Source organism: Gordionus sp. m RMFG-2023, chromosome 4 (assembly GCF_954871325.1).
Source record: "Gordionus sp. m RMFG-2023 chromosome 4, tfGorSpeb1-WG-v2, whole genome shotgun sequence".
NCBI lineage: Eukaryota > Metazoa > Nematomorpha > Gordioida > Chordodea > Parachordodidae > Gordionus > Gordionus sp. m RMFG-2023.
The window spans coordinates 17,164,612-17,187,881 of record NC_088778.1 but is presented as its reverse complement, the minus strand read 5'-3'; the positions used below and the strand labels follow the sequence as shown (position 1 = coordinate 17,187,881).

The 23,270-nt window shown below is 29.2% G+C and overlaps 1 protein-coding gene across 1 annotated transcript in view; it reads left to right on the top strand.

Annotated features, from left to right (window-relative positions):
* The first annotated feature begins 17,288 nt into the window (after nt 1–17,288).
* LOC135928682 (serine--tRNA ligase, mitochondrial-like) overlaps nt 17,289–23,270 on the top strand; it is a 32,774-nt gene continuing 26,792 nt past the window's right edge. Inside the window, exon 1 of the mRNA XM_065465138.1 lies at nt 17,289–17,356. Within this exon, the coding sequence (XP_065321210.1) occupies nt 17,289–17,356 (68 nt within the window). The remainder of the gene's footprint in view (nt 17,357–23,270) is intronic.

Here is a 23,270-nt window from a genome sequence, read left to right as displayed (position 1 = left end):
AGAGGCTATTTAGTTTTGGCACAATGTTAGATAGGCCGAAACGGCAAATGCTTAATGATTACCCATTAAAAATACTATTTTCCCTTCCCTGTCTATACTATGAATGAGGCAAAACTAATATTAAAAGGGAGATGATAGACTTACGCCAAATGGTGTATTAGCAAGAAATAAAAGCTATATTTTTTCTTATTTATACGCATTTTCCAAATCAATAAAAAGTTACGAAGTGGTCAAGAAAATGGATGTATACGAAGTGGTCAAGAAAATGGATGTATAAATAATATCTTAAACGAAATTCAAATACCTGAGAATTTAAAATTGATTCACAAAAAAGTATAGACCTTATTGTTAATAGTAAATTATATATTCTAAGGTATGATGATATATATTGCCAGCTTTTCAGTAATATGTTATATATCATTTTTTTAAATTTTGGCCACTCCAAGTAATTGTAGTTGTTAATTTTTAAGGATAATTTTTTATATTTAAAATAAAAATAAGATGGCAATGAATTAGGAAATTTAGAATGATTGAGAAAATAATATATATAAAGAAATACATTTTAAATTATATTGTATGTCTTATTTTAAAGGTTTCTTGGAAACATTAAAGTTCTTACCTTGTGATGAATTATTCTATAAAATTAACACACAACAATCCCTAGCAAGCTTCAAATTTACAAACAATTTTTCATTTTTTATATAAATTTTTTCATATTTATAAATTATATCTTTTGATATTTTTTTTTAATAGAGTTTAGAAAAATAAATCTTAATAAGCTCCCATAATCTTCTTAATTAATTTACCTAACTTAATATAATTTTAAAAACTTATGAACCATTTGGAAAATATTTATACCAATTTCTAACAGACTTCTTGAGATTTTCTTATGGTTCTTCAGGGTTTCTAGAATTACTTCAAACTGGTCAAATTATGTATTTTGGCAAAATTTTTGCCATTTAAATATTCATTACGAATTTTAACATTTTATTAAAACTTATTTGATGGCATTTATTTTTATTTAAAAAAATGATATTCATGTTATATACTAAATTTTTAATTAGTCATTTTTGAGTTGATCGCGTACGCAGCGGGGGGGGGGGGGCCCAAAGCCAAAAAATGCAGATGTCGGATTATATTTTTCAAAAATATTATTGTTAATATTAATTTATATTTGTTAATATTTATTACTATCTCATATATATATATATTTAATTACATTTATTTATCAGATTCATCTACTAAGTTATTTTATCAATTAATTTCGATTTCAAGTTTTCCTTGGCGTAATTTACCTGTTATTTAAAAAGTTTAGTGGCGTAATATTTATCTAAATTTCTTAAATAATAATTATCTCTGAAACTCCTTGTCCATCAGGGAGAAAGAAATTGCAAGCTTCTCCAACGAGATCGAGTCTCCTCCATCAAGCAGTAGCTTTTATGGAGTTAGAAGAGCCGATTATTAATGCTATTACTGAAATATCACAATGGCTTGAAAGAAATATTTCCTCAGAAGCAAAATTATTGGATTCAATACTTATTCCAAATTTTTTTTCCCATTAGAATGTATTATTTAATTATACAACTTTATGTAATACTTTTCAAAAACATAACATTGACTTGATTAAGAAGATGAGAATAGCGGAGAGCATTTTATTAGAACTCAAGGAAATTTGATGAAGAATTTCATATTTTATATGTTATTGTTGAGTCAAAAGCAGAGGTATACGAGTTTAATATTTGTTCCCTCGACTTGCAGCAAGCAAGCTCATCGTCAAAACATTAATATAGGATCAGTAAAAGAGTATTATAATACAAATGTCCCCTCTCCCAACCTTTTTCATATGGTGATAGAAAAAAAATATAAATATTTGTTAGATTTTTATCATGAAGATGTTAAAATATCTTATGATGCCTTATTAGCTGAATAACTATGATTTAAAGATTAACTATGGTTGATACAGTCCCAAAAAATGCTATCAAACACATTTTAGATTATACTCCCAATGTATTAAAATGGTTATATATATTAGCAGCTCTTTAGTAAACTAATGAGAGAATATTCTCTTTTTTAAGAAGAATAACAGAGCTTTGCAGAGGTACTATTTGCAGGACATGGCCCAGATTTTTTTTTAAAATTTTTCCGGCCCGGATTTTTTGAAAATAAAATTTTCAGGCCCGGCCCGAATTTTTTAAAAAAAATTATATTTATTTTTGATTTTTATAGCTAATAATGGCGATTTCAAATATTTGGTTTTAAAATATACAGCTCGGCCCGGATATTTTTTCTAAAAAAATTTTCAGGCCCGGCCCAGGAGTTTTTTTATAAAAAAATTACGGGCCCCGCCTGTGTATATTTAAAAAAATTAAAATACGGTCCGGCTCGGGGGCTGGGCCTGTAAGTCTGTGAAAAACATACCTATGAAATACAAAATCTGATAGTAGATTGAATGATTTGAATCTTTTGAATATTCATAGGCATTTAACTCCAAGGAAGGATAGATAATTGAAAAATTAGCTCAAAACATACAAAATACAATTATTCCTAAGAAACTTTTTGTGTATTAATTTATATTTCCAACATTTAAATTTTTTATACTTTATATATTTTAAAAGCTCAAAAAATTTAAATTTCAATTTTAGGTCATTTAAGTGATTCATATCGTGGGTTATATTCACTTTATATTTTATAATTCACATTTATTTTATAGTTTTTCAATGCCGGTTTTATATAATTTTTTTAATTCACATTAGTTTAAAATTGTGTATTAGAAAAGTTATTAGTCCTAATAAATTTATGCTTAGTATTTTTAATTAACAATAATATTTCTTAAAAAAAATTTTTATTCCCCCCCCCCCAGACCAAATTCCTGCTTACGCGCCTGGAGTTGATGATTTAAAAAAAAAGATTAGTTCAGATTTTAAAAAAATTTCCAAATTTATTTTTAGAATGTGAAATTGTATAGCAATACAAATTAATCTAAAGAGTAAACATAATTGGTGTGATTATATGGTGTTGTAATGAAATGTATATAAAAATGGTATGATTAAAAAATATATCTTTACTGGATAAATAAAAAGAAATATGCATAAAAACTAGAAATGTAATCAACTAAAATACTTTTAGTAAAAATATCAACATTTGTAATTAATCTTCAAAATCAATAACATTAACAAAATGGGATCCAGAATTGTTAATTTAAATGTTTTTTATATTTCCATCATTATATTTAAATAGCAGATACATTTGCCAGCAAATGAAGCTCCATAGTTGGCATATACCATAATCGGGGTAATGAGAAATGTGGCAACACTTTGCATCATTGCCCATTCAGCATTCTTATTTACCTTTTCTATTAAATACGTTGTACATCACCTTCTCATGTATTTTGACCTTAAGCATTCTAATATATTTTTTTTGCAGCATCAGCAAGACCATAGGAGTCTTGTTCTCCTATAATCTCCATAGATCTAATTATTTTTTTAAAAATTTAAATATGTTACTATTTCTAAAAACCAATCATGCTTTTAAAAAAATAATGCTCTAATTAATATAGAATATAATCATTAAAATTTAAGGTAAAGAAAGAAACAAAACCATATCCTATGAATATTAGTATAAAAAAATACATCCATAATTTATAAAATATGAACCTAGATAATCAGGCAATTTTTTTTATGATTTTTAAATTACCAGTAAAAACAATTCTCATCTGGTTCAATTGTTTCCATCCGTGATGCAACAGTTAGCACCTTTCCTATATTTTGGGGTACTTTCTTTTTTACTGACACTAAATTTAAGTGAGAAGCATATTTTCTCTATATATTGGTAGTTGGATTATAAAGATGTTTAAATGTATGTTTAATGATTTTAATGAATGTGTAATCTATGGCTTTAAATATTTAAAAAAAGTAAATTAATCATGATTTTTAAGAATTACAATTAACTGTAAATTTTTACAATTTTTTAACTTTGAGTCTGAGCATACAAAGTCAACTAGGTCACTTGAAGATCCTAGGTCTAAAGAAGATTTTTTTATTATCTAATTAAAAAGGTTTATAAATTTGTCTATATCAACAATATACCTTAGGTCGACCTGTGCGCCTCCGGCTCACGCCGGCGCCGCTGGCAATTTTGTTCTCCCCGAAACAGCCGCCGATTGAGATCATCGGCGCGAGCCGGCTCACCGCCAATTTATTTTATTACGGCGGCACGGCGTGTATAATTTTTAGAATGTTGTTTAATTATATTTATATATTAAATTATTATTGTTTAAATTTGAATATTAACATTTATAAAATTAACATATGAATTGTATTCTATTGCTTTATATAATAGAATAATGTATATCATTTACATTTATTCCTACATCATATTTCATTTCCACAAACAATACGTATTAATTAATTTTATGGACTTGCACGTTTTAAACCACCCTATATACAATAAAATAACAACTCTCTCTACTAATCATAAATCAAGTTATGTAGAACCTACTTAGAAATCTTATTTTGAAGAATGAAATTAAGAAAAGCACAATAATGCCTGTTTATATTTATTGTGAACTTTGCTTAAAATTGGGGAAAAAAGATGAGGAAGATTCGGTTAAACATAATCCAATTTTATTGATATTCTCAGTAAAAAATTAGAGTAATAATTTCAGCCCTCAGATATCGAGTAGCTGATTTGGAATGTGAAATTGAGGAAGAGCATCCTAAATGTCTTCAGTCAATTTATAAGACCATATATTGGACATTGATGATTCTGATCCATCCTTTGATGACCATTTTGTAGAGTTGTTAAACGCTATTTTTAAAAGTAGCGCGCTACCGCTATAGCTATTTGTCAAAAAATGTAGCGCGCTACCGCTTTCGCTATTCGTCAAAAAAAGTAGTGCGCTATTAGTTACTTTTAAGCTACTTTTTTTAAAAAAAATTTTTTTTTAGCTTATAATGTAAATGTATAATAAATAATATATATAAATCACATTTATAAATATAAAAATATAGTTAGTTTAGATTATAAAAAAATAAGCAATAAAAATAAATATTTATTTAAAAATGTTGCATTTTAATAATAATATCATTTCAATATTATCATCCCCAAGTCTAGAGCGACGATCAGAAAGTATAAGCTTTGCTTTACTAAATAATCTCTCGACACTAGCACTTGAGAGTGTTATAAATGAGATTTATATTATATATTATCAATGTTATAAATGTCATACATACAAATCAATCATATTAATATATATATCAGGTGATTGCCAGTCAATAAAGCCATCCATATTTGTGTATGCTTATTTAAGACTAATTAGTATATTGGCGACGTTGTCGATGATCTTATTATGAACAAAGAAGACAAAAATAAAGTAATTATGATTAAAGAAGAAAAAAATGATAACATTATGATCAAATTTGATAACTTCGACAATCAAAACAACTTTGCTGATTACATTGAATATATTGATGATATGTTGGAGATAAGAGGTATATTAGTAAATAATGAAACCAAAAAAAAAATATTATTTGCGTATATGGGTATTAGTAATTTAGCAGAGATGAGGTCCTTTGTTTATCCAAAAATATTAAAAGATCTTAATTATAAAGAGATTATTGAAGTGGGCAAGAAAGTTTTTAAGCCTATTTCAACATTATTTAGCTCGAGAATTAAATTTATTTGGATAGAAAGAGGGGTTGGTGAATCAGTTGCGGAGTTTGCAGCTCGACTTAAAAAATTGGCTCAAGAATGTAAATTTGAATCTGACCTAGATGGGAGATTGAGGGATCAGATGGTGGCTGGAATCAAAATGGGTGCATTGGAGAAAGATATTCGCACTAGATTTCCAGATGGAATAAATGACTTGGGAGAAAGGGTGAGTTTTCAACAGGTTTTAAATATGGCTTTGGCAATGGAAAGGGCTGAGGATGAAGTGACAAATATGATGGTAAAAAAAAGTCAATAAACCTAAGGAGCAGATAGAGAATAATCAAGAAAATTTTTCGAATCAAAAGTACTCATATAATAATAATAACAAAGAAAAGGGTAATTTTAGTTATTACAATAACAATAATAATAATTTTAAGTTTAAAGACAACAATAAATTTAACAATAATGATATATATAAGTTTAATAAATGTTCAAAATGTGGAAGAATTCATCCCCCTTTTCAATGTTTTGCATCAAGGGTGAAATGTTATAATTGCCAAAAGGTAGGGCATTATGCTAAATATTGTAAGGGACAGAAGTTACATGCTATGCATATAGATGACAATGATTCATCAGATTCAATTAATAATATTTCCCAAATTGGTAGAAATAGTGCAAAGATATTTGTTTGGATAAATGGAGTACCTATAGAATTTGACTATGATACGGGGGCACAGGTATCGGTGATTGGTAAACAATATTGGGATGAAATTGGCCGACCCAAACTTGGACCAACCAAACCTTTATCAGTATTGTACCAATATGGGATTGATATTTATTGCTGAGGCTAGTGGGAGAGACTGAATATCTATGGAACTAATAATAAATAAATAAATATATAATTATTAATAATTTCTAATACTAATTCACTACTTTTACTCTTTATTCAACTTCTATCAAATCCAAAATAATAATCAAAATATCGTCTGTAAATTAATAATCAAAATATCATCGGTCAATAAATAATAAAATAATTTTCGAAGAATCCAAATTATCCAAAACTGAACTTTTTTGAATTAACAATGTATATATATATATAAAAAAAATTAAACAATTTTCGAAGAATTAAATATATAAAATTTGCATATTTGAATATATATATAAAATTTATAGAAAAATATTATGTTCAATTTAAGATTATTTACATAGACAAATTACCCCAAAAATATTATCTTCGTCTACCATTTATTTATGAATAATCACTTTTCAAAATTAACATTCGAATTTGCATATACAACAAGTATATGGTAACCAACCGCTAGATGTGCTTGGTGAAACTATGGTGAGGGTTCGTCTTGGAAAGATAAGCAGATCACTACCGATTGTGGTGACCCGTTCAAATGACATTCCATTATTTGGACTACCATGGATACTGGCATTTAATATGTTTATTCCACGACAAGTGACTATACGTAGTATCACAAATAAAGAGGTTATGACAACCAATAAACAAATTGCTGGCATGACAACAGAATTTTTTAGTGTTTTTGATGACAAGCCTAGACGGGTGAATGATATAGAAGTTAGCTTACATTTGAGTGAGGCAGCAAGGTCGAAATCATGGCCAGCTCGTAGAGTACCTTTTCCATTACGAAAACCAATTGAAATGGAACTCGATAGATTGGTTAAATCAGGAATATTGAAGGCGATTGATTTAACACAAAAACGGTTGACATGGGCCACTCCAACGGTAAACGTACGAAAAACAAATGGAGAAATCAGGATTTGTGCGGATTTTAAGGTGACATTAAACCCATATTTTTGCACGATTATCATATTATACCAACGGTGGATGATCTTTTAACCAAATTAAAAGATGGATTGAAATTTACGGTAATAGATTTGAAAGATGTATATTTACAATTGCCAATAAAAGAAAGTTCAAAAGAATACTTAACCATATCGACCCACATTGGTTATTTCCAATATCAATGTATGCCTTTCGGTCTTTCTAGTGCGCCGACCATATTTCAAGGATATATGGACAATTTATTACAAGACTGCCAAATGACCGGAGTATATCTTGACGATATTATCATAACGGGGAAAAAATGTAGAACATTTGAATAACGTAAAAAAAGTACTAATGAAACTAAAACAGGTGGGTATGAAGGCAAAATGGGCCAAAATACGTTTTTTAAATGAATCAGTTTCTTATTTGGGTTTCGTAATAGACAAATATGGAATACATCCAGCGAAAGAAAAAATAGATGCTATTCGAAGGATACCAACTCCTAATAATATACACCAATTACGATCTTTTTTAGGACTTGTGAATTATCACGAGAGATTTTTGCCACATCTACATGGAATTGCCGCTCCTCAATTAACAAGCATTAAATCTTGCTGGGGTTGGTCGGACAAGGAACAAGAGGTATTTGATAAAATAAAACAGCTTTTGTCAACAAATAAAACGCTAATTCCATATTCGCCAAACTTGCCAATGGAATGTGACGCTTCCAACACTGGTTTTGGAGCTGTGTTATGTCATTTAGGGAAAAAAGATATTAGCAGACCATCGCATTTGCCTCGCGAACACTTCTAGAGTCAGAGAAAAATTATGCACCAATAGAAAAAGAGGCACGAGTACTTTTGTTTAGTATGGAAAAATTTCATACATTCATTTTTGGTCGAAAATTTTTATTACGAACAGATCACAAACCTTTGGAAAAATTATTTGGTGATAAACGGGAACTACCAAAAATATCCAATAGTCGATTAACGCGCTGGGCTTGGAAAATGTCCGCATATGATTTTGATATTGAATATGTTCCTGGAAAAGAAAATAAAGTAGCTGATACATTATCTAGACTGCCAATAGATGGCATAAAATCAAATAATGATCAAAAAAACGCGTTAAAAATTAGAGCTATAAATTTGCACGATATAAATATTAGTCAAGTTGAACTCCAAAAGGAAACAAGAGTTAAAAACATTGAGCATGGATGGGTAGATTTTGATGCGAAAAAAAATACAGAGTTAGTTTGTTTTTATAATCGTAGAGAGGAATTGTCAGTAGATCATGATGTTATTGAATGGAATGGGAAGTTGGTAATTCCAACCATTATGATGAAATCAATTTTAACGATTATACACAGAGGGCATCCAGGAATAAATGCTATGAAATCAATTTTTAGAATGTATTGCTGGTGGCCGAATTGCGATAAAGATATTGAACAATATGTTCGTCAATGTATGCCTTGTCAAAGTAATCGGTCGAATATTATGGAGGTTCCTTTATATTCGTGGAACACATCTAATATACCATGGGAACGAATTCATTTGGATTTCGCGGGGCCTATTGATTCGTATTCATGGTTATTTGGAGTTGATGCACATACTAAATGGGTTGAGGTTGAGTTAATGAGAGAGACCACGTCCACGACAATGATCAGGGTTTTAAGGAAATGGTTCGCACGGTTTGGAACACCTAGACAAATCGTATCAGATAATGGACCTCAATTTATTTCTGGAGAATTTCGAAAATTTTGTTTCGAGAAAAATATTAAATTGATACATACAACACCGTACCATCCAAAAACGAACGGTTTAGCGGAAAGAACGATACGAACCCTCAAGAGTCAATATTTTGCAACTAGGAAAGACATCAGGGAGCCCGAGGAAGCCATGGGAGAAGTTTTGCTAGCATATAGAATGGGTGAGCATCAATCAACTGGACGTTCACCGGCTAAGTTATTATTGGGGCGAAATTTAAAAACGGGATTGAATTGGTTACGTCCTAATGTTAGTTATGAAATGGAACGATCGAATATACGACAAAAAGTAGCGCATGATGAACATAGTCATATGAGAGAATTTGAGATTGCACAACCGGTATGGGTGCATAATGAAATAAATTCAGGTTGGAGAGAAGGAGTTATAAAATCCAGAACTGGCAGATATTCTTATTTGGTAGAAAGCAAGGATAGAATGGTACGAAAGCATGCGGATCAACTTCGAAAAAGGGAGGTAGCTAAAGAAATGGAGAAGTCTGGGCCAGGGAAAGAAAATGGAGAAAATATGGAGTCAGAGAGAGAAGAGGAAAATATAAAAAATAAAGAGTCGGATATAGTTGAGATTTTAGAAAATGTGGAAGATAACGGAAAACAAACGCGGAAATCACAAAGAGCCAGGAAACCTACAAATCGGCTGATTGAGGAATTGTAAGATCATATGTGTGGGGATATGTTATAAATGAGATTTATATTATATATTATCAATGTTATAAATGTCATACATACAAATCAATCATATTAATATATATATCAGGTGATTGCCAGTCAATAAAGCCATCCATATTTGTGTATGCTTATTTAAGACTAATTAGTATAGACAGCAAGGGGGTATTTAATTTTATATATAAATTTTTAATATATGAAAAATTATCAAAAATATTCATTTCAATATTTTTTGATTGAAAAAAAAGATCAATTGGATTTTCTATTAAATCATCTTTAATTTCAAAAAAATTATTTGAGGATGTCTTCGTGGTAGATACTCGGCGATCTATGTTTGTTGGAGTAAGATTATTCAGCTTCGCCATTAGCCTATCGCGTTGATGTTTGGCATCATCGGAATTTATATAAGGCCAGTTTAGTTTAAACTTTGGATGAACCATTGCCGCTAAGACATTGTCATCATTGTATAAGTTTGGGAATCTAAAAGTTACAAAAATAGAGTATTTTAAATATATCTTAATCATAAAATTTTATAAATTTTTTAGCTTTAAACATTAAGTTAGAATAAATCTTCCAAAATCAAAACAATATAAATTTTATTTACCTTCTCTTAATGCCTTTTAACAGAGAGTCTACTAGGGGCTGGCATAAGATTAGATTATTCAATCTCTTTAATTTGGTACTTAGGATACTTAAAGTGGGAACATAATACCCCATCTCCATATTATCCTCACCTTCCAAAATTTCAAGGGAAACAGCAACATATTGCATAACCTAAAAAATCAAAATGATATGGAAATGAATCATTATTAATTAGAATTACTTCTGTAAACTCTTTTATAAAAGTATGCTCTTCATCGTTAATATATTCAATTTCAACAAGATCACCGAGTTAATTAATCTCTAATCTTCTTTCCTCCAGAAAAAAAGCGATTAGTTTTATTGCTTGGTATACAGAATTCCATCTTGTACGATTAGGGGTTAATAAATACCTCCCTAATTTTTTTTAAACATGTCAGAACTTTTAGGAGATTTGTTCTGCTTATTCCATAAAGTTTGACATTTATAAAATGTCGATCTTGACACCCTTTTACCATCTTCATCATTTAAAGCTCCTTCAGCATCTACTGTTGCCATCAAATTTAAATTATGACAGGAGCATCTCTGATGGCTGGGTAACATTGTGGAGTTAGTTGAAGATCCTATAGAATATTGATTAGATTAACATGTATTATAAAATAATTTAGAACTCATTAATATCATTGGCATCAACACCTATTTCCTCCTCTTCCAATATGTTGACTATCATTCTGTATCTCATCTTCAGCATTATCCTCACCAAATATCTATATTCATATTAAATAGGACAAATTAAATTATTCATCCAGTTTTAATAGAAATGTCTAGTAATATTTATCAAAAATGGAGTGGAAAAATCATTTCTTAGTATTCTAAATTTTGAACCTCAGGAATTATAATGTAACTAAGCAAAAATATTTTATCAAATGAATACATTGAATGAATTCTGTAATATAAATTGAATTTAAATTGAATATAATATTAACTTTTCGTTTGTAAATTATATAACCTGAAGGATTGAATTCATGATATATATATATACGTGATATTTTGTATTAAATATACTTTTACTTACTTTACCTATTTTACTTATTTAATAAAACACTTCATTGGCGACGATATTTTGAGAGAAGATTTATTTGATTTATTAAATTTAAAGTAAAAGACTCAATGGAAGTAGCTCCTTTGAAGATTCAATGGAAGTAGTCCCTATTAAAGTTAAAGACTCAATGGAAGTAGTTCCTATTAAATTCCATATTCCAGAATTCGTCAAAGAAAAAGTAAATATTCAGGACTACTTATTTAACTTGGAGTTAATTTATAAAGTAAGAAATATTATAGATTTAAATACAAAAAAAGACCTGCTTTTAGCCTATATCGGAACAGACAATCTTATCAAAATTAAGAACTTTCACTTTCCAATAAATTTAGAGATGATAAATTATGATACTTTAATAAAAAGCTTAAATTTGGTGTTCAAGGATAGTTCGAGCATTTTCGTAAATAGGAAAATTATTTTTACGCTAAAAAGATGTAATATGACGTTTATTGACTTTTCAATTAGGGTTAAAACTGTCTGTTCTCTTTGTAATTTTAAACCGCCTTTTGATGAACTTTTAAGAGATATATTTATCCTAGGAGTAGGCTTACCTGAGTTGGACAAAGAACTTCGGTCAAAGTATATCGAAGGCAATATAACTTTTGAAGAGACCGTGCGTTTCGCGATCGCGCTGTCTTCGTTGGAAAATGAAACCCAGACTGAAGTTAATAAAATAATTAAAAATAAGCCAACACAGGGTTCGAAACGAAAAATAATTATTTTAGAAATAATAATTATACTAACGTCAATAGATTCAATAATAATAAACACTTTAGTAACAATTATATTCCTAATAATAATTATAGACCTAGTATCAAACCTAACTCTATTCAAAAGAAAGTGATATGCTTTCGTTGCGGTAAGGCAAATCACATAGCGAAAGATTGTAGAACCCATGCCATACAAATGATTCTGCCACGGACACCTCGCCTGTCATTTTCAAATAAAGCTACCTCGATGCGAAGATAAATGGGTTGCAGCTAGCTATGGAGTTTGATACCGGCGCCGCGTGTAGTGTGATTGATGAGGTCACCTGGAATCATATTGGCAGACCACAACTATCACCGGCTTATAAATTAGTGGGATATAATCATATCCAAATCGAAGTACTAGGTAAATGTACCGTAGAAGTCAAAGTAAAAAATATTTCGAAATTTTTACTTATTTGGGTAGTTAAAGGGGAGAATTCCCTTATTTTTGGGATGCCTTTCATTAGAGAATTTGATATAAAACTACCGGAAGAAGTTCGTATTAATAAAATAAATATGAATATTCCCTCTTTAAATACGATTGTTTCAAAATTCCCTCAAGTTTTTAAAAAAAAATTAGGTGAAATCAAACTGCAAAAGGCAGTCATCCGAATAGAACCGAACACGTTACCGATCGCATTACCAGCAAGAAGAGTTCCTTTTCCGTTGCGTCGAACCATTGAAGCTGAGTTGGACAGACTTTTAGACGAAGGCGTTATCGAGAAGGTGGATCCAACAATAACTCCAATCACTTGGGCTACGCCAACGGTTAATATCTTAAAGAAATCCGGTGCCGTACGGATATGCGGAGATTTTCGTTTAACAATCAACAAATATCTAGCGATCGATAACGATTTACTACCAACTTTCGTCGACCTAACAAATAAAATCGCGGGTGGTAAAATATTTTCAACAACAGATTTAAGAGATGCATTTTTGCAATTCGGAGTTAGTCCAGAATGTAGGGACCTTTTAGTAATTTCGACACATGTCGGTTATTACCGATACCAAAGAATTCCATTTGGTTTGACTAGCGCTCCGATAATATTCCAACGCTTTATGAAAAAAACCTATTAAAGGGAATTCCTATGGTTAGTGTATTTTTAGACGACATAATTATTGCAGGTGAGAATAATTCCGATCATATAGTTAATTTGGAAGAAGTATTAAGAAGATTTGAGAAGGCTGGACTGACCACGACGACCGATAAAATTAAAATCGGAGAAAAGTCAGTCACTTATTTAGGTCATGTTATTGACAGTTTCGGAATTCACCCTACAGAAGATAAGATTAGCGCTATAAAAAATTTTAAAACACCTTCCAATGTTAAAGAACTACGTTCATTTCTTAGAATAGTGAATTATCATGAGGCATTTATTAAAAATTTGCATTCTATTTGTGCGCCTTTACACCGACTAACGAGTAAAAATGTTGGTTGGTTTTGGTCAGCTAAAGAAAATGAAATATTTACTAAAGTTAAAAATATATTGTCAAAAGAAGATACAATAATTCCTTATTCAGCCGATATCCCTGTCGTGATTTCTTGTGACGCTTCCGAAGATGGTCTAGGAGCTGTTATTGCACACCGATTTCTTACTGGCCAGGAGAAACCGATTGCTTACGCAACAAGGACACTTTCGGCGGCTGAAAAGAATTATGCCACAATTGATCGGGAGGCTTCGGCGATCATGTTCGCTATCGAGAAGTTTCATCAATATATTTTTGGAAGACATTTTATCTTGGTTACTGATCATAAACCATTACAATATATTTTAGGTGATAAAAGAGATCTTAACAAAATAACAAATAACCGTTTAATACGATGGGCGACGAAACTATTAAATTATGATTATGAGATAATATATAGACCAGGTAATCAAAATAAATGTGCCGATGCTCTGTCCCGTTTGGGGGTAGAGAAAGCAAAAACCAATGAAGTTACAAAAAAATTCGAAGAAGAAATCAGAGGATTAAAAATTAATTTAATAGAGGATTTATCTTTCACACGCAGTAAAGTCGTAAGTGAAACGAGCAATGATATAAACCTAAAAGAGATTATTAAATTAATAAAAAATCATTGGTATATTGATAATATAAATAATTATTCGGAGATTGTAAAAAAATATATTTCAATTAAAGATAATATTTCGTTCGAAGAAGGATTATTATTTTATAATGATAGAATTATTATTCCAGATATTTTAAAAAAGGAGGTTTTATATGTGATTCATCGAGGACATCCTGGGATAGTGGGGATGAAATCTTTGTGTAAATATTACGTGTTTTGGACAAATCTCGATACGGATGTTGAAGACTTTGTTAAATGTTGTAAGAGTTGTCAAGAAGGAAGGCCGGGAGCTAAAGAAGTGCCATTATACAATTGGAACATTCCTACCCGACCTTGGGAACGATTACACATTGATTTGACAGGCCCCGTATCTGGAAAATATTGGTTAATTTGCGTAGACGCTTTTACCAAATGGGTTGAAGTTGCAATTTTAACACATATTAATTCGGCGAGTGTAATAAATAATCTGCGTAATTATTTCGCTAGATTTGGGTTACCTCGCTACATTGTCTCAGATAACGGTACTCATTTTACTGGATCTGAATTCAAAACGTTTTTTTTAAAAAACAATATAAAACATTTTAGATCGGCCCCTTATAGCCCCAAATCGAATGGTTTGGCTGAACGATATATACGGACGATAAAGACGCGTTTCTATGCTGGAAGGAGATGTGGGACTCCGGACCAGTTAAATTTAGTAAATGTTTTAATTACTCACCGTAATACTCCCAATGCAACTACTGGTAAATCTCCTGCCGAGATGATGTTTGGAAGGTCGCTTAGGACGACATTAGATCAGTGGAAATTATCAACGAGAGAAAGAACGGAAAACGCTCTATGGAAACAAAAGTACTACAAAGATAGAAGTGTTGAACCTCGGGAGTTTATAGAGCAGCAAAAAGTTTGGATAGCAAACGAAAGGACAGCAGGGTGGCATGAAGGAAAAGTGTTACAACGAAAAAGCGCAATATTGTACGATGTGGAATCAGAGGGGATCGTTAAAAACAAGCATGCAGATCAATTGAGGGATGCACATACACAAGAGAAGGAAATACCCGTTACGTTGACCGAAGAAGTGGAAAAGGCAGAACATGAGAATACAACTCTTGAAAAAAGAGTTTCGAAACCCCCAATTACGTTATCACGATGAATTCAATTTATAGTGGGGAGAACTGTAATATAAATTGAATTTAAATTGAATATAATATTAACTTTTCGTTTGTAAATTATATAACCTGAAGGATTGAATTCATGATATATATACATGATATTTTGTTTTAAATATACTTTTACTTACTTTACCTATTTTACTTATTTAATAAAACACTTCAAATTCCCTGTACTGTATATAAATTGATGGCAATTAATCAAAAAGAAATAAATATAGTAAAAATCTAATCATCCATGAAATATTCAATAACCATATCTTGTTAAATGTTAGATTAGCTCAATGACACTGTACAATAAAAATTAATGAAATAATCCACCTCTGTTTTATATTTTATTAGTTAATTTCACTAATTTTATTTATAATTTGATATAAATTATGATAATCATAATATTACTAAAATATGTGTGTATTTAGTTAATAAAAATTCTATAAATAATGTGAAATATTAAAATACTAAATATTTTATAGATTAAATAATAACTATTCCATTCTGATTAATTTACTGCCCAAAAAATTATAACTTAAAATAAATATTATAAATAAATTTGTGATATAACCTAAATGCCTTCAGGTAGTTAGACCCATTATCATTAACCATCTTGCAAACTTTGTTATGAATCCTAAAAGACTTGTGGATGTCAATAATTTTATTTGCAAGTACGTCATATGTCTGGCATCCTATAATCCTTTTAAGGGCTAAGGCTACAGATCTTCTTTTTAAAGTCCTAGGGTCTAACCAATGGCCTGTGATTCCCAAATAAACTCTAAAAATATTTAATCAGATCAATTTATAAATATAAATAAGTTTTTACCTTCAGTTATGTGTCCAACTATCTGCCGTGGTACATACATAAGATATATCTGATAACTCTACTATTAGAGAATCTTTCATCACTTTGAAGTTGTCGGCTATTTTATTCATAAGTGTCTGGCGACAAAAAACTGTTGTGCCAGGGGATAAAGTTTTAATCATCATAGTAAATGATGGATTATCAACCAAGGACAATGGCTGAACTGTGTCAATAATAAAATCAACAATTACTTTATCAGCCAATTTTTGTGAAATATTGACATGTTTTTATCAGTTAATTTGGTTTGGATAGTATTTGTCTTTTTGAATGAAGATTCTCCTATACCAAAATTTTTTATATGTTTCTCTATTTCCTTATAGCAATTGGCGTGAACAGTCTAATAAAATAAATAATATTATAATGTAAAAATAACAATTTACCTCTAGGTGTTTCTTCAGGTTATAGCTACTCGATTGATTTGATGATATATTTTTTTTACATTTTAAGCACAGGAATTTGAATCCAGATTTTGTTTTAATATTTATTTTAAGAAAAATTTTCAAATCTAGGGAATGGGAAATCGTTATTTGAGCTATTAAGTACATTTTCTTCCATTGAATCTTTCATGTCTGAATCACTTTCAAGGATTTGGATATCCATGGGCGATGCCATTTTAGATTATTAACACAGATTGAAAATATAAATTAAAAATTGAAAATATATTTAAATTTCAAAATTAAATAATAAATTATAAAAATTATAATTAATTATGATATTATATTTAAATTTTCATGTTTATACTTACATTCATTATATTTTTTTTAAAAAAAGTAGCGTGCTAAAAAATTAAATAATTTTAAAAAAAGTAGCGGCTATTAGCTATAGCTACCAAAAAAGATAGAGCGCTAAGTAGCGCGCTACTTTAATAACTCTGCCATTTTGATATGTCTGATGAATCGGATAATAGAAATGGCACTGCACCAACCAATCAGCCATTCATAGATGCCATCAAGTATAAGTATATACAAACATACCCTTAGAAAATAACTGAGTGATACACCCCCATAAGTTATACTCCTATATCATTTTGATGCACCTTCCTCCGGGGGGTTACAGATAGAAGAAAAAGGTTAATAACTTTAAAATTAAATTTCCCTAATATTAATTATGCTAGAAAGTGCTCGCAAGTGTAAACAAAATTCCTATAAATAATGTTCTGAATAAAATAGGAAATCAATCTTTAAAACTCTTTAATAATGAATGGGATATGATTGATGAGCTTTACGTGATATTGAATCTCCGAGTGTCGGTGGAATTTATTTCCTCCCAAAAGGGATCGACAATAAACTAGGGTTATTATTTCGCAGTGAAATAGAAACCCTACAAAGCAAAATATCTGATTGCTTGCTTAAAAGAAAATATGAAAAAATGCTTGAATGGGTTTCTTATTACTGAATTTCAAGTTATTTTATATTTTTAATAATAAAATTATATTTTAAACATTAGATCTTAGCGACTCTATTTGATCCTAGATTTCAAAATATATAAATTCGAATTTTACGATAACATTGTGTTTTTAAAAATATATCTAAAACTTTTAGAGCATGATAGAAATGCACAGAATGAGATTCAAGTTGAAGATAATGGGCAAGCATAGTTCTTATATAGATAAAATAGCTCGTAAACATTCCCATCCAAGAAACGATTATAACAACATTAGTAATCTAGAACAAGAATGTCATATTTTGCTCAGCCAACATAATATCCCGGAAGAGGATGCACATTAACCTTTTGGAAGAAAAACGACAGGAACTTCCTAGGCTTGCTAATTTAGCTAGGGAGGTTCTTTGTATACCTGCAAGCAGTACGCCCAGCGAAAGAATTTTTTCCATTGATGGATTAATACTCAATGCAAAAAGGACTTCTTTATGTCCCACGAATCTTAATAAAATACTATATATTCATGACAATTATAATTTTGCTGAGTCTGAATTCTGATTTATTATATTTCATACTTTATATTTTGCTGCATTCCAAATTTATATTTTAATTTGTTATAATAAAAATCAATAGAATATTACTAATATGTGTTGTTTATCGAACTCTGATCTTAGTAAAAATGCAACTCCATAGTCTTTTTCTGAGAATAAGAAAATAATTTAAATTGGAGACAAGAAATAATTTCAGAATTATCAAACTTTTAAACATCTATTTCTAACACATTCTCTAAAATATACAAACAAATATATGTATCGTAAAAAATTAACTTTATTCCCATTAATTATATTAATCTTACAATCATAATCATATATAAACATATATTTACAGAATCATTTTAAATTTATACATTTAGCAATATTTAATCTTGTCATCTATTTTTCTCAATATCTAATTATATTTTATCCCTTATAAAAATTCCTACTTAATTTTATAAATTAAAAATTTCCTTTGTTTAAAAAAATGTAATCTTTTGCGTGAAAAATGAATTTTTTATTTAACATTTTCTAATTCTTTTTATTCATTTCATTGTATCACTCACGAATCCCATTCTTATCCTCTACATTGCATTTTATTCTCATCAATTCCTAGATGAATCCTAAAGTCATCGGCAACAATTTTAAACATTTATTTCTAACACATACTCTAAAATATACAAACAAATATATGTATCATAAAAAATTAACATTATTCCCATTAATTATATTAATCGTACAATCATAATCACTAGTAGAAAGCCCGTCAAAAATGACGGGGAATTAAATTTTTATTCATATTTTACGATAGATGTCATGCCAGGTTCAAGCTCACAATATTAGGAAGCATCCAAGATCTTATAATTATAAAAAAGTTTATCAAGTCCAACTCAACCCTTAATAATTTGTAAAAGATATTCCCAAGTCAGGTGCATTAATTTTGAGGTTCCAAGCCCAGTCCTACCCATTATAATTTTGAAAATTTTTTCCCGCCTCGGAGATAGTTAAATTTTTAATATAACGGGAAATAACTGATTTATCAATTAGTCTAATATGGAAAAAAACATGTGAATTCCGTATTAAGGGAAACTGGGAAGGCCTGGGTTATTAGATAATCATGACAAATAAAATAAAAATAACCGACTCTTATACTTTTTTGTAATATGATCAATTAATTGTTTATTATATAAGGTTATTGTTATTTTTTAGATAAATTTAATGTATGTCTTGCATTTCTGAAATTATGTCAAAGAATTTGGTAAGGGATATATATTTTTTTATGTTAAGTAAAAAAAAATGCTGTCTATTTAAATTACAAAAATGTCATTAAACACTAATTAAACTTATATGCAAATTATTTATATATTTTTTAAGATATTTTTTTTATTGACATGTAAATTTAGGATAATTTTTTTAAAAAATAATGAGGATTATTTATTATGTGTTTGATAAAATTAAGAGCAAATCCTTGTTGACATTTTAATTTTTGATGGAAAAAGTGACAAAATAAATATTGGCGGTCGTATGGAGAGGAAATAATTAATGTATAATTTTATATCATTTAGGGTTGTAGATGAAAGTAATGACGGATTAACAAAGCAGTGTACAAAACACATCGCGTCCTGATAAAAATGATATGCCTTTGCCTTGGGATACTGGTAAAAGAAGAACGCAAAAAGATATTTCTGTCAATGTCAGCATTGGTATACCCCTCTAAAATAGAATCATGAACGACAATGTTAACTCAACGATAAAACGGTCGTAAATAAAGGCCACGACAGAACTACTGCATATTTTTTCATTAATAAGATGAAATTGGCTGTACTGTACATTCAAGTTTGAACACGCAAAACGATATTTCTGTCAATGTCAGCATTGGTATCTCCTTCTAAAATAGAATCGAACGACAATGTTAACTCAACCATAAAACGGTCGTAAGTATTGTTATAAAGGCCACGACAGAACTACTGCATATTTTTCCATTAATAAAGTTTGATGAAATTGGCTGTACTGTACATTCAAGTTTGAACATTCCTATAAATATTCATGAAAGTTTCTCAGAGAATCGGATAAAGTAATATTTATAATAACTCCTAGTGAAGTGAATGATAGTACAGAATTAAATGTTTATATTTGTTAAAAAATAGGCGGAGGTGGCATAGAGATTGTGGTAGTGGTGTATCATTTGGAGAACTGGGTGAAAATAAAATAAACATAGATATAAAACATAAGATAAAAAAAAAAAAATGAATCTCCAGATGAGTTCATTTCAAGCGTAGATCTTTATTATTTTGTGTACCAGTAACTCTAGAACGGGTAAGGCGTTTGTTTAATCGTCATTATTTTCTTTGCTTATCTTTAATAATCGATTCATCATGTTCTGTAGCAATGTGAGGGATTAGGGTTAGCCTAGACAAATAAAGAAATCAGGCAAAAATATAAATAAACTATTGTTGAAATTAAACAAACATTAAAATAATGTAAAACCGGTAGATGGGTCAATATTAGATGCATATTTCTAGTAGTTAGAGGGCTATCAACAAAAAAATTATTTGGGGGACTTATCAAGCCTATTATGATATTCTAAAAGTTAAAAAATAACATGATGAATGTAATGTTATTAAGATTAAGGTTAATTAATTGTAAGGTAATTAAAAAATAAGATTAAAAAAGGGGGGAAAAGAAGGTATAAATTTTTATAATATAAAAATAATAAAAATTAAATCAAAGGAATTGATAAGGTTTTGAGAAATAGTGGCTAATAGATAATAGAGATAGAAAGAAAAGAATGAGATAATAAATTAAAGTGATAAATAAATTCATTAAGGGAGGGGAAAAAAATAAAGAAAGAGTTATTTATAAGGATTAGAGAATATAAATAAGTTAGGATAAGAATATTTAAATATTTGAATATACTTGATTATCTCTTAATTATTGGTTATGAAAGAAAAATATGAGTATAAAAAATTGTAATGTAAGTACTGACAAAAATTGTGAGTATGTTCAAAATAAATATACAAGTTGAGTATCTTGTAGAGATTTCATTAATGTGTAATTGATAATATGAGATGAAAATTGATAAGTAAAAAATAAAGAAAGGATTAAGTGAAATATTAGCCTGAATCTTTTTATTCACATCATTTATTTCATTCATATTTAGAAAGTTGAGGGAATATTGTTTATATATATTCAAAGACGATTTTTCAAATCTCTCAATCCATGTTAGGTATGGGTACACCATCAATTCTCTAAATTCCATTCATCTGTTTGTATAAAATAAATAAATAAAATCAACAAATAAAATAAAATACGTACCGATGACATGACGTAGCTATGACATGACGTAGTGAAGACATCGGAATATTATGATATAGATAATATAAACATATTTTAAATATAAACTCCCCAACAAAAGACCTGTTTTTTCTTCCACGAAAACAAAACTACTTCAAAAGATCACTTTTGATTGACATTTCATATATATCATAATATGTATATAACAAAACTACAAGACAAACTTTGTTAACAATGTGTTAGAAAAGAGCGCACAAATAAATTATAAAAAAAAATTTTTTAAATAAATAACGCGCCGCCGCCATCGAAAATTTAGTAGGCGGCGGCGAAATCGGCGTCCCGCTGAACGCCGATGAAAAAATAAAAAAAATAAGGCCGCCGTCGATTGAGACATCGACGCACAGGTCTAACCTTAGGTAAGAACTATTGTGAACATCATATAAATTTTTAACCTTTTATTTTTGATTTATCCTTTCTATATAATTTACTATTAACAATAAATAAAGTCAATGTACCTTTTTGTGCATCCGATAAAAATATTGGGCTATTAACTTCTTTTATTTAACTTAGTAACTTTTTATCGATTCGGAAAATGCGTATAAATAAGAATAAATATAGCTTTTATTTCTTGATAATACGCCATTTGGTAGGTCTATCATCTCTCATATTAAAATGCCTGTTTCTTATAATCAGGGGCGTCGCTAGCCTTCACACTCTCAGGGGGCTCAACTAAAAAAAATTTTATGAGGGGCTTCGCCCCCCATACCCCCCAATTTGATATAAATATATTATACTTTTTTAAAATTTGTTAACCCTGAACAATGATTCTGATTTTCAAATTTTGTCATTTATTATATTATGCATACAAAATAAACTGGCTTATAAAAAATCACATTATGCAATAATATAATTCTTAACAACTTATATTGACAAAAGGTTATCAAACTAGTATAAATCTCTGTAACATAGAATGTACTAATAAGGAAAAATGTATAGGCCTAAACCAAATCAACAATTTTTGTAGGAGAGAGTATAAACGACCAATCCAAATCATAAAACTATATGGTGGTTAGGGCTTCTTCTTAGATGACATTATGGAAGCTTGATAATCGAGAAAATTATTGTATTAAATTTCTAAAAGATGATCTTCCATTTTAAATGACATATAAACGACTACACAGTTGACCATTATTGTTTATCTAAAATATGCAATTATATGTTCTCAGCCGTTATAGTAATAATCTTAAATTACATAGCAACACAAAAAATAGATGCTGGTTAATTTGCAGTAATAGCCATGACACTCACGATGTAAACTAATATCAGAATTTATTATGTTGGATAAATTGATAAAATAAAAACACTAAAAATCTTTGAAAGAAATAATTATGCAAATATATTGAAGCCTGGAGTTATTTACACGGCAATGCCATATTAGAAATGAAACATTTTCTAACTATAAAATAAGGACCAAAATGATATGATGAAACAATTAAGATTTTATATATTGTCGCACCACCTTGGTATATTATATCTTAAAATAATAGTAGTTAGTAATAATATCAAAAATATACTTGTATTAAAAATTTAACTCAAGACTGTTTTTCGAAAATGAAAAAAATAGCTTTCACGTAAAAAAAGAGAAGAAAAGATATCAAA